The 12457-nt window shown below is 38.1% G+C and overlaps 1 protein-coding gene across 1 annotated transcript; it reads right to left on the bottom strand.

Moving 5' to 3' along the window:
* Positions 1-2066: 2066 nt before the first annotated feature.
* On the bottom strand, positions 2067-12300 carry rrm2b (ribonucleotide reductase M2 b). Its single transcript, XM_052136219.1, has 9 exons — positions 12175-12300; positions 7482-7631; positions 7152-7268; positions 6129-6262; positions 5513-5607; positions 5285-5418; positions 4876-4980; positions 4669-4782; positions 2067-4564 (listed from the first exon to the last, which is right to left on the bottom strand). The coding sequence occupies exons 1-9, from the start codon at positions 12184-12186 to the stop codon at positions 4412-4414; spliced, it is 1014 nt and encodes a 337-aa protein (XP_051992179.1). The 5' UTR covers positions 12187-12300; the 3' UTR covers positions 2067-4411.
* Positions 12301-12457: the final 157 nt, after the last annotated feature.

Raw genomic sequence — 12457 nt, 5'->3', positions numbered from 1 at the left:
ACATCCAGTCAATATAGTGTGTACAGTGTTGTAATAAGCTATGTTACAAAGGTGTAGGTTTCATAGGTTTATTAAATAACTGCATATTTAAGTTATATACTGTGACTTTTCACAAAACAACTCGTAGACTTTTTAGGTGATTTTTTATGGACTAAAAAACATAGTGAATGGAAAAATGCATGAATACTACATTCTACATTACTACATTCAATGTTATAGAAAAGAATCTTCATGACAGAAATTCACAAATACATATGAAAAAAGATACAATTTGAGACCAGAAACGTAACATGTAACTGTAAAAGTAAAAATCAAATAAAAAAACTAACTACAACATGTTTGTAAGAATGATGTGAATTATGAACTAGGTTAAGTATTTAATAGGGCTGTCACGTGACAAAAGAACGAAGGACTCATACTCGAAAGATGAACTAATCATTTCTGTCAATGCATAGTGCTATGGGTTTGTGAGTCTGACTTGAAGAACGAACGACTCGAACCGAAGAGACGAACTAATCATTTCTCTTTCCGGTACTGACAGCATAGTCTCTATGGGACTGACAGGAAGAACGAAAGACTCGGACCCGGCCGAACCCAAACCCGAAGACTCGAGAGTCGAGACTTGAACTAATCATTTATCTTTCCGGATCCGGACCGGTATGCTGCATGTGCATGCAGTCAGTGAGTGCATTGGCTGCTGTGTCACACCACACGGCCCACACACAGACACTGACGAGTCGACATCGACAACTAAGTATTTTTAACGTTTTGAAGTTCGAACCCGATGACACAAGAGGCGGAGAAAAAGGAGGTGAGGTGAACTAACTGCAATAGCTTAAACTTAAGACCCAATTAATAAATTAACATTTCGGTTTCTTATAAATTGGCTTTGGTTGCATTACCCTATAGTTTATTTTTATTTATTTATTTCAAATTGAATCAACATTTTCGTAAGTAGACTACTTGATGTTTTGGGCTATTTAACATGACATTTAATTATATTCTGCTGAAATGAACGAAATGACTCGAAAAAAGATTCGTTCATTTTGCTGAACGAGACTCAAAGATCCGAGTCAGTAAAATGATCCGAACTTCCCACCACTACTCTGATTCAAACAGTCTGTTTTGGGGGCATTTTCCATTTAAGACTTCAGTGTTAACGCCCACTGTTATGATTGGCTAACGTCAGTGCCTATGTATCAATTATTGACGCCCCCAGCCAGAACAATATGCAAGTAAACTAAGTAAAAACACTGTGATTATTCATAATGAATGAAATTGCGCTTTAAAAAGTAGTTTAAAGTTTAAAATAGATTACTTACAGTTTGCGTCGTCGTTGTTCCCAGAATAGTCGGCACGGACTTATCTTTGAGCAACAGTTTTCTGGCAAAGCCAGCATCATATTGAGATTTGTTCTCAAAACAGTCATCCTTAAAATGTACAGAACAAACGCTTAAGTTAACACTGCCGTGACTGGGTCGTCCGCAAAAAATAAACTGCATCCATTTTTCCCTGACGTCTGGATCTTTCGGCAGCTTATTCAGAGGTTTTGTTTGACCACAGCCAGGAACAGCACATCTGTGTGGCATCGTAATTTTCCTGTGCACAAGTAGTCTCTGTCAGAGCTCGCTGTCCATCGACTGAACACTTGTGAGGCGACGGCGATACTGAAATGAGCGTAGTTGTCTTGCGCTTAAAGCGTAGTTGTCTTGTGCTGGAGGCGGTCATATGCAAACGCTGTTACGTCACTTCTAACCGACACGTCACTTCTAACCATGAATCCAGAACGAGCTGTATTTTGAGCTTGATTAAATAAATGATTCGTTTAGAATGGGGAGGACGTCTTAAAATATTAAACTTGCAGGACGTTTTAATGATACAAAGACCTCTTATATACCAAAAGATCAAGGCAAATTTGGTTTCTCATGTCATGACCCCTTTAACAGATAGAGGAGAGCCACGTTATGCTGTTTGCAACTTACTCTTACACCTCAGTGTGCAATAAGCTGCTATTATAACACTGATATGACACTTCAAAAAATTACTGCAACACAAAAATGGCTTTATCTGAATTATTTATTTAAAAAAAAAAAAAAAAAAAAGAGTCCATAGGTTTATAGAGGCACAGCTTCTTCATAAAATAGTTTTTCCAAGAAGCCTGTGCCCACACACATTACTTGTTTTGATGTAAAACATCTTTGAAATCCTATTAGGTTTACACCAGAAATATTTAAGTTTTTGTTTCTTCTAGGGGTGTCCATATCATCAGTTTATTTAAATTGTATCATCAAATGGCGTTTAAATAAATGAATTCATTAAAACTTTAATTAAATGAAAATATACAAATTAGTTTTCAACATCCAACACAACCCAAAACACAACACTGGAGTAATATTGTGTCAGAGCATCACAGATATTAGATACTGCATAAGTATAATACAATTACTTCTGATTTATTATTAGTAGTAGAATTACAGAGAATATTACATAACTTTACAGTGGTGATATATTTCTGTCATACATTTTTCCTATAAATGTGCCTTTAATTTTGACTGAGCTTTTATTTTGAAGTGTTTATGTGTTGTTTTGACCAAGTAGCTCTGATGTTATGATGGCAGCTTCCCACTCTGGAAGAGTCGGTCCCTATATGACTTAAGTGATTATTAAACCGCAAAAGGTTGCCATTTATTTAAATATATATTTAATTATATATTATACAATGTGAATTTGCACTCGTTTTACTGTCATCTGGTACAAACGGAGTGCGATCACAATCTCATGATGGTGTTTTCCCTGTATGAGACTTGGAGGAGCCTTAAAAAATGTATGAGCAGCCAGCGTCAGCACAACACTGTCTCCACACGTTCAATAGCGCTCATATATGAATTACATGCTGACTATATATTTATCTCATTAAATTGCAGCTTTTGTGGTTAAATAATCTCACTAGGACATAACGTGATATTTATTTGTGGGCTGAATGTTTACGTAATTATATTCGTACTTAAGATGGTATGGTTTTTTTGGTATCTGAGCATTTCTATGAGTTCGAGTACCAGTGCATGAGCGTGGTATCCAGACGATATCGGTATTGGGACAGACTTAGTTTCTTCTTAGGAACACTCTTAAAGGGATTGTTCACCCAAATATAAAAATTCCTTCATCTTTTATTCACCCTCATGCCATCCCAGATGTGTATTACTTGCTTTCTTCTGCAAAACACAAAGTAAGACTTTTAGACAAATATCTCAGCTCTGTAGGTCCATACAATGTAAGTGAATGGTGACCAGAACTTTTAAGCTTCAAAATGCACATAAAGGCAGCATAAAAGTAATCCATATGACTTAATTTGTTAAATCTATGTCTTTAGAACTGACATGAGAGGTGTGGGTGAGAAATCGGTCAATATTTAGGTCCTTTTTACTATAAATCCTCCGCTTGCACTTCCACATTCTCATTGTTTTTTGCTGATTCAAATTCTTTGCGCATATCGCCACATATACAGGGGGGAGAATTTATAGAAAAAAAGGACTTAAATATTGATCGGTTTCTGACTCACATCAGTCATATTGCTCCTGAAGATATGGATTTAACAACTGGAGTCGTATGGATTAATTTTATGCTGCCTTTATGCACTTTTTAGAGCGCAAAAGTTCTGGTCACCATACGCTTGCATTGTATGCACCAACAGGGCTGAGATATTCTTCTAAAAATCTGTTTGTGTTCAGCAGATGAAAGAAAGTCATACACATCTGGGTTTGTGTGAGGGTGAATAAATGATGAGAGAATTTTCTTTTTCAGTGAACTAACCCTTGTTTCAAGTTGGTCACTTTAATCTGAAGTCTGTCTTTGTACCATGGATGTAGTCTATTCATCATTACATTTTATATGTTTTATTAAAGGGATAGTTTCTTATAGTAAATAAAGACTTAAACTCTGGTCTGTTTCTCACTCAAAGAGGCCGTATGGTTTCATAAAACACCGATTAAAACCCTCCAGTCATATGGATTACTTTTAAGATGCCTTTATATCCTTTTGGAGCTTGAATGTTTTGGACCCCACTGACTTACAATGTATAAACAATAATGCATCACGTACATCCTTCAAATTAGCTTTGTTTGTGTTCCGCCAAAGAAAGAAAGTTTGAGATGGCATGAGGGTGAGTTGTGTGAATATAATAATTTTTAGACAATACAACCGACAATAGGGTAAAATGGTTTTGCCAGGCAACAAATTTGCTTGCAATTAGAAATCACCAAAACAATGTGTTAAAATTATTAGGTGGAAAAAAGAAAAGGAAAATCCTGCTTGAACTTTTCTTGACACATCTAGTTAAACTGACTGCCATTTTTCTGTATTGTAATGAAACACCCAACTTCCAAATAAATAAATACTATATTCTAGTTCAGCATTAGAAATCTGCATCAAGAGTGAATTCACAGTCCATCACGTTAGACATCACTCCAAGTCGCTGGTATTCAGCCACTCGCTTCTCGAAGAAGTTAGTTTTTCCCTCCAGCGAAATTGACTCCATGAAGTCAAAGGGATTTTCTGATTGGTAAAACTTTGGAGATGAAAATGACGAAACATTGCAATATTAATATAAAGAAATCAATAAGCATTTAACATGCTTACTAAAATAAACACAAATACTACAATGGCACTAACTTTTGGCAATCCCAAATCTGTAAGTAACCGGTCAGCCACAAACTCAATGTATTGCTTCATGAGAGTGCAGTTCATCCCAATCAAGTTGACTGGTAAAGCTTCTATGAGAAACTCCTTCAAAAAAAAAACAAGGGAATAGAGACGCAATTACTATCATGACTGAAATAATGCATTCTGCACAACTGGGATACACCTGTGTGTAATTACCTGTTCAATGCTCACAGCTTTTGTAATGATATCCATCACTCTGTCAGCAGAAGGCTTTTTCACCAAGTAGCTATACATTAGACATGCAAAATTGCAGTGCAGACCCTGTGAAAAATGACAGTTCATAATTAGAATAGCCTTGATAAGATCCATTTTTAAATGTAACTTTTTCCAATCAAATTTCTAGATTTTGTATCTGCAATGTGTATTTCTAGATTTTAAATCTGTTGATTTAATCTGGTACATTTGTACTAATATATATATATATATATATATATATATATATATATATATATATATATATATATATATATAAAACAAAACTCATTGTACAGGTATATGTCCATAATCCAAATATCTTAAAGCTTAAGATATCTAGAATTATAACATTTGCATTGTGTTTTCTAACCTCATCCCTGCTGATGAGCTCATTGGAGTAGCTAAGGCCAGGCATCAAACCTTTTTTCTTTAACCAGTAGATGGCAGCAAATGATCCAGAGAAGAAGATGCCTTCCACTGCTGCAAATGCTACTAATCGCTCTCCTAAAAATAAGGGAAAACTTCTGTTAAATCAACAGTAATAATCCATATTGTTGTCTTATTCTATACTGCACATAAACTGTATTTTTCCACCCACCAAAAGTTGACTTTGTGTCAGAGATCCATTGTAAGGCCCAGTCTGCTTTCAGTTTTACACAAGGCATAGTCTGAATTGCATTAAACAAATAGTCCCTGTAGGAAGAAAATATAAAGCATAAGTATTTACTTACATAAAATATATTTTGGTTTAGAGAGTGCCTTTATGTTAAATATACACTACATGTTTATGTAATGTGCAACATTTTTAACACAGGCTATTTAAAGGAATAGGAATTCTGAATACGAGACAGGAGTCACATGGACTACTTTTATGACACTTTTGGGTCCTTTTAAAGCTTTAAAGTGAGTCAACTGCCATTGTATTGATAAGACAGTTCTGCATAAGAAAGCATGTCATACGGGTTTGTAACGACTTGAGGGTAAGTAAATTATGACAGAATTTAAATTTTTGGGTGAGCTATTCCTTTAAGGCTTTATGTAAAACACACACACACACACAAAACATTGTGCCGTGTCTGCTCATAAACCACATTGTGGAAAATGTGTTTAACTGAATCTTGCACCTGTCACCTGTGTAAACTCACATTAAAGCTGATTTTTGTTTAATTTACTAGTACCAAACTGAATACTACACCATCCCATTTTCATCTCACCTCTCTTTTAAATCCCTTATGTAGGTGTTGATGAGCAGGCCATACATTTCAGAGTGAACATTTTCAATAAGGATCTGAAACCCATAAAAGGATCGAGCCTCTGGAAGCTGCACTTCTTGACTAAACCTCTGCACCTATGAGAAGTAAAGGAAATATAACTGTTTAATGGAAGTACAACTTGCACTAACCTATTTCATAACCAAATTCAAAAATCTAAATTACTTTCTTTCATTGATTCAAAATATTATTTAGCTTGTCTGAATGAAACTGAAGACATAATATTACACAGACAAACCTAATTTAAAGCAGTAGCTCACCCAAAAATTGTGGCCAGAAGCTCAAAAAGAACAAAGGCAGCATAAAAGTAATCCATAAGACACCTTTGGTTTAATCCATGTCTTCAGAAGTAATATGAAAGGTGTGGGTGAGAAACAGATCAATATTTACGTCCTTTTTTTTTTTTTTTTTTTACTATAAATCTCCATCTTTGACCCAACCAGTAGGTAGTGATGCGCACAAAGTATGTAAATCACCAAAAAAAAAAAGATGAATTTGGAAGTGAAAGTGGAGATTTATAGTAAAAGAAAATTACTTGAATATTGATCTGTTTCCCACACACCTATCATATGACATCTTAAGACATGGATTTAACCATTGTACACTTATGGATTACTTTCATGCTGACTTTGTGTGCATTTTGGAGCTTCAAAGTTCTGTTTACCATTCACTTGTGTTGTCTGGATCTACAGAGCTGAAATATATAGTTCTAAAAACACAATTTGTGTTCTACAGATGAAAGAAACTCATACACATCTGGGATGGCATGAGGGTGAGTAAAGGATGAGATACATTTTTGGGGGGTGAACTATTCCTTTAAGGGTTAGATCAGGTAGAAATGTTTAAGTATCAAATGCAGGTTGACGATTTTTGCAGTAGTGCAAGCAGATTCCTGGCACTTCATGTTGATTACCATTATCATGAATTCAAAACAAAGAGGTAATGGTTCAAAAGAGGCAGATTTACCAGGTTCTCATTGACAATCCCATCACTTGCTGCAAAGAAGGCCAATACATGTGATATAAATTGTTTCTCTTCAGGCTTCAGGTTGTCCCAGTGAACCAAGTCCTTAGATAAATCCACCTACACAATCCATAAAAAACTGGTTTGTGGTTTCACATCCAGCATCATAAATGTAATCTAGACTATATTACCTGAAGTACAACAGTTATTACAATACATTTGGCATATTTTCAATAATAAAGTATTTAAGGGCTTTTTATACCAATGAGTTATAACCTTTTAAAAGTTATAATTAAAAAATGTTGTGGATTTAAAATAAAAAATTATAATTACCTCCTCAACTGTCCAAAATGAGGCCTGAGCTTGTTTGTACATTTTCCAGATGTCTGGATACTGAATAGGAAAGATGACAAATCTCTTTGGGTTCTCTCTGAGGAGGGGCTCATCTTCAATACTGTAGGGGTCAACATGTTTGTGACCATTCTGTATAACATAAAAAAAAACATAACCATTAACAGAAGCACAGTTTTTTTTTAGCTGATTTTAATTATATTTTACTTGTGTGAAGGGAGTACAGATGGAACAGAAAAATGTCTCGATTGCATACATAACCTCTGTTCCCAGAGATGAAGGGAATGAGACATTACGTGCTAACGCATATGGGGGTGGGGGGGGGGGGGTGTCCTTCCACACAACCTTGTTGAAACCTCTCTACAATAACGCCAATACTTTAATATTGGCTATGGTCTTTGAGCCCCACCCTTTTAGGCGCAAAGCTGTCCGTAATAAAAGCAGGTGCGCAAACACATTTCCTCAGATCTTACGGAGGGACAAGGAGCGCATCGCTCACACCTCAGAAGAACTGAGTCTTTTAGTGCAGCCAGAGACGTTCACAACGTCTCATTCTCTTCGTCTCAGCGAAACGAGATTAAGTATGTAACAGAGACATTCCCTTACAACTCCATATACTTGACATTGTGTGCTAATGCATATAGAGAATAGAATCCCATCACGCCGCACTACACAACATAACCTTCCAGAGAGGAAACATGACCCCATGGGACAGCGACCAACATGGGTATGCCGCAAGTGAGTGACCCTCATGTTGGGCCAGGAGGCGAGCACTAAGATTGAATATATGAACTATAGTCACATAGTATGTATTAACCCCTACACGAACCCAGTCGGGAAGGGAGTTTATTTATAATGAAAGTGCCTGTGACATTATGGTAAATTACAATGACCAGATGCAGGCGGTTGTGTAAAACGATGGGGAGACCATACTTAAGGAAGGGGCATTAGTTATATACAGTATATTTGGCAAACTAAATAGCAAGTGCTCGAAACAGAGAGGACTTGTGAAGAGAGAGACGTTACATCTAGGTTGTAAAACCTTGCGAATGTGTTTTGAGAAGAGCATCCTGCTCCAAAACATACGTCTTGTAAAGACACACACAGTTCGTCCATGCCCATGAGGAGGCCATGCCTCTAATTGTGTGCTTTAATACTAATCTTAGGCAGATTTTACACTGCGACTCATAAGCCAGGGCAATCTCATCAGCAATCCAGTGAGAATCTTTGCTTGGTGACGGACATTCCTTTCTTGCGTCCTCCATAGCATGCAAAGAGCTGATCAGACAGTCTGAAATGGCGGGTGTCCTCAACGTATGCGTGTAGCGCCCGCACAGGACATAGCAAATGCAAGGAATATTCCTCATCTGAATTAAATGGAGGAGGGAAAAAAGCTTGAAGGTGTTCTCTGAAGTGCAAGATTAGAACCTTAGGCACATATCCTTTTCTGGGTTTGACAGTGGCTTTTCAAAGACCGGGGCCAAACCCCAGATATTAATTGTCAATTGATAGAGCATGGAAGTCATCAACCCATTTTACAGAGGCCAGATCCAGCAAATGTGTGGTCTTAAGGGAGAGCAGGCACAAATCAACAGAGTCCAAAGGCTCGAAGGGGGCCCTGCGGGCACATTTAGGACCAAAGTTATTTCCCAAGTCGGTACTGTAGCCAGCTGAGGTGGATTTAATCGTCTTGCTCCTCTAAGGAACTTTATGATTAAATGATGCTTGCCTATACTGGTGCTGGCTTCAGGTGCGTGATACGCGTATATATTCGCCACATTAACTTGGAGCGTTGACGGCGTGAGTCCTGCGTCTAATCGCTCTTGAAAAAAATATGAGAATTTTATGTATGGGGCAGTTTACTGGGTCTTTGCCATGTGAAAGACTCCAATCAGTGAACACATTCCCTTTAAGCACATATAAGAGTCTCGTGGACGGATGAAATGGTGTTCATGACTGAATGTGTCAGTTCTGGCACATTTAGCGCACTCCATTCATGGGTCACACATGCAGGTTCCACAGTTTGGGCTGGGGATGCCAGCACCTGAGAGAGAAATCCCTCCTCAGCAGTATTTCCTATTGCGAGTTGTATAACATCTCTATCGTTTCCGGAAACCATGGCTGATTGGGGCATTTTGGTACAATTAACAGAACTGTTTCCATGTCCACTCTGACTTTGCTGATAACAGAATGAAGGAGGCGCTCCAGGAGAAGCGCATACTTAAATTTTGATGGTGTGGCAAAGGGGGCATGGTCGAGCATCCGTCCGTAGAGAGGGAAAGCGGTAAGGGTGCTTACACCTGAGCTAGATTTATGTCTACTGAAACACCTCTCTCTAATTCCAGTGAGCATGGGGAGAGCAGCATATAAACGGCCACACCACCAGCAGAGAGAGTCTGGCACAAGTGAGCCTACAGTGCTCATGGAAGCTGATGTGTTTATGGTCGTGAAGCTAATGAGTTTGAGTGCCAACATGCCTTGGAAACTGTTGAGTTTGTGAAGCTGTAAAGTATTGAATTGGCCAATTAAAAGCCTTACCTGAGTCTGGAAAAACCTGCTTCCCTATATCCTCCTTCCATATGGTTTGTTGAGTCCTTCACAGCCGGACATACGTGGGTCAGCGTGTCATGGCAACATATATATGCCACTACTGTAATGTTGTCCGAACTAATCATAATGTGATGATTCACAATATCTGAAAGAAAAGCTCTCAAAGCAAGAAAGACAGTAGCTCTAGACGGCTGATATGTCACGGCCGTTTCACAGCTGTTTCCAGGTGTCGTAAGTCAGCCGTCCATTACACACTGTGCCTCAGCCTGTGTTGGATGCATTTGTGGTCAGTACTTTCTTTCTTAAAACTTGACCTAGCATAACACCCTGTTGGTAGAAGTCTGGCACTGTCCGTGGTGCTACAGCAGCCAGACAGTGGCGAGTTACCGCAAAGCACATGAAAATGAGATTACTTCAGTGGTAATGTTTTTTTCAGTTTGGACTGAAACAGACACCAAAGAATGGTCTGTACGTGCTTGTTCATGAGGTGCTCATGCATGAACTCCAAAAAAGGAAATTTACTGGCTGGGGAAAAGTGTGCTTTTTGCCAGTTAACATTAGACCAGATTTTCCATATAACAAAGCAGCAAGTCTCTGTGTACGCTCAGTAGTGCCTTTGATTGGCTAGTAATAACCAGACACTGAGGTCATTTAAAACACACAAACACCATTTGATTTCAATGGGGCGAGCACTGCATCAATACATTTCGAGAACATGTGGAGAGCCAGAGACAGACTGAAATGAAGGACTTTCAATTTATACCAGTTCCCTCGAACGCTGTGCAACTGGTACAAGTACACGTCCTTCAGATCTATTGACGCAAATCAGTCCTGAGGACGGATGTGCGAAAATATCTGTTTCGGCGTTAAAATTTTTAATGGGTGCATCACAAGCACGCGATTCAAGCATCTCAGAACTAGAATTGGCTGGAGCCCGCCATCCTTCTCCAGAACGAGGAATTAACGGCTGTAAATCTCGCTGTGTGTGTCGCGGTCTGTGCACATAACGGCATATTGTGTGGTCAGACCACAAATTGTGCTCGATCGTTGTAAACATCAGCTCTGACACACCCATGAAGACTTGCCATGCATTCACGCATCAGGATGCTGAAGCGGCCCGTTCACCAGCGAAGCGTCAAGAGGCGAGGCTGAGAGATGATTGTCGGAACGCTAGAGGGGAGCGGAGTGACTTCTCGTTGCTGTGAACCGCCCACTGACTTGTGTAGTGGATGGCAAAGCAGCTTCTACATGAGAGATGAATTGCTGTTTTGAAGGAAGAAAATTCTGAGTAATTGTGTTCATACACCTGCTTTTATAGAGGACAGCTTCATGCCTAAAAGGGCAGAGCTCAAACACCATAGCCAATATTAGAATATTGGTGTAATTGTAGAGGTTTCAACTAGGCCACGTGGAAGGACACTCCCCCATATCCGTTAACACGCAGTGTCAAGTGTACTGAGTCGCAAGGGAACTACAGTCACAAAGAGACAGTCCACAGACTGTGCTTTGTGTTATATTACCCTGGAATTCAAACGTAATAGTGGATTTTATCTTTTGGTCTTTGAGTAAATGGGTAAGTGCAAATCATATTTGCTGTGATCGCCCACTTTTATTTCCGCGTTCCAAAACTTGAAGTGTGAAAAAGGTCTATTGAGTTCTGTGAACAGACTGATGACAAATCTCCTTTTCAACCAATTAAAGCCACAGTTTTCATGTGGATGTGATAAAATACGGTGAGTATTACAGTATAAACTTTAAATTAATTTCTTTTTTTTATTGGGTAAATAGGAACTATTCAAATAAAAAAAAAAATCTTATTCGCTTTACATAGACATCAACATTACCATTAAATTCTTAATGTAGATTATTTTTAATCTAAAAGGTAATTTTTGCAATCGTTGATACATATTTACTGACGCTGTTATTCTTGTATAAACAAATTCCGACATTTTGCTCGCCGATTATATCTCTTTATTTAAAATTATGGTCTCTTTACCTAATGCGAGGCTCATTGTTATGAAAGCTCGCAGCAGCGGACATGACATAACCGGGCAGGCAGATTCACCATTTATTCTGAGGCTTTAAACACGTATTTAAATATACTAAAATGTAAGTTTATTATTACCTGATACTCCATAACTGTCTTTGGTCAGCAGAACTGAAGCTGCACTCTCTGTATGTCGTCTATCATTGAAAATCCTTTAAACTACCGAGTGAAACACGAATATAGCTGCTCCTCCTCCGGTTAAATTAACCCTTTCACTAATCTTATATAAATGCACAATTACTCTTTTGAACTACTATGAGGTTGGTTTTGAATACATTTAATGTCTAGAAGGGTATATAAAACCAGATGTCAAACGTTTATTAGGAGTAACTTATGGTTTGTCTTCGGTATTTTTTCTCAT

Source organism: Xyrauchen texanus, chromosome 10, assembly GCF_025860055.1.
Source record: "Xyrauchen texanus isolate HMW12.3.18 chromosome 10, RBS_HiC_50CHRs, whole genome shotgun sequence".
In the NCBI taxonomy this organism is placed as follows: Eukaryota; Metazoa; Chordata; class Actinopteri; order Cypriniformes; family Catostomidae; genus Xyrauchen; species Xyrauchen texanus.
This window is presented reverse-complemented; position numbering and strand designations above follow the sequence as displayed.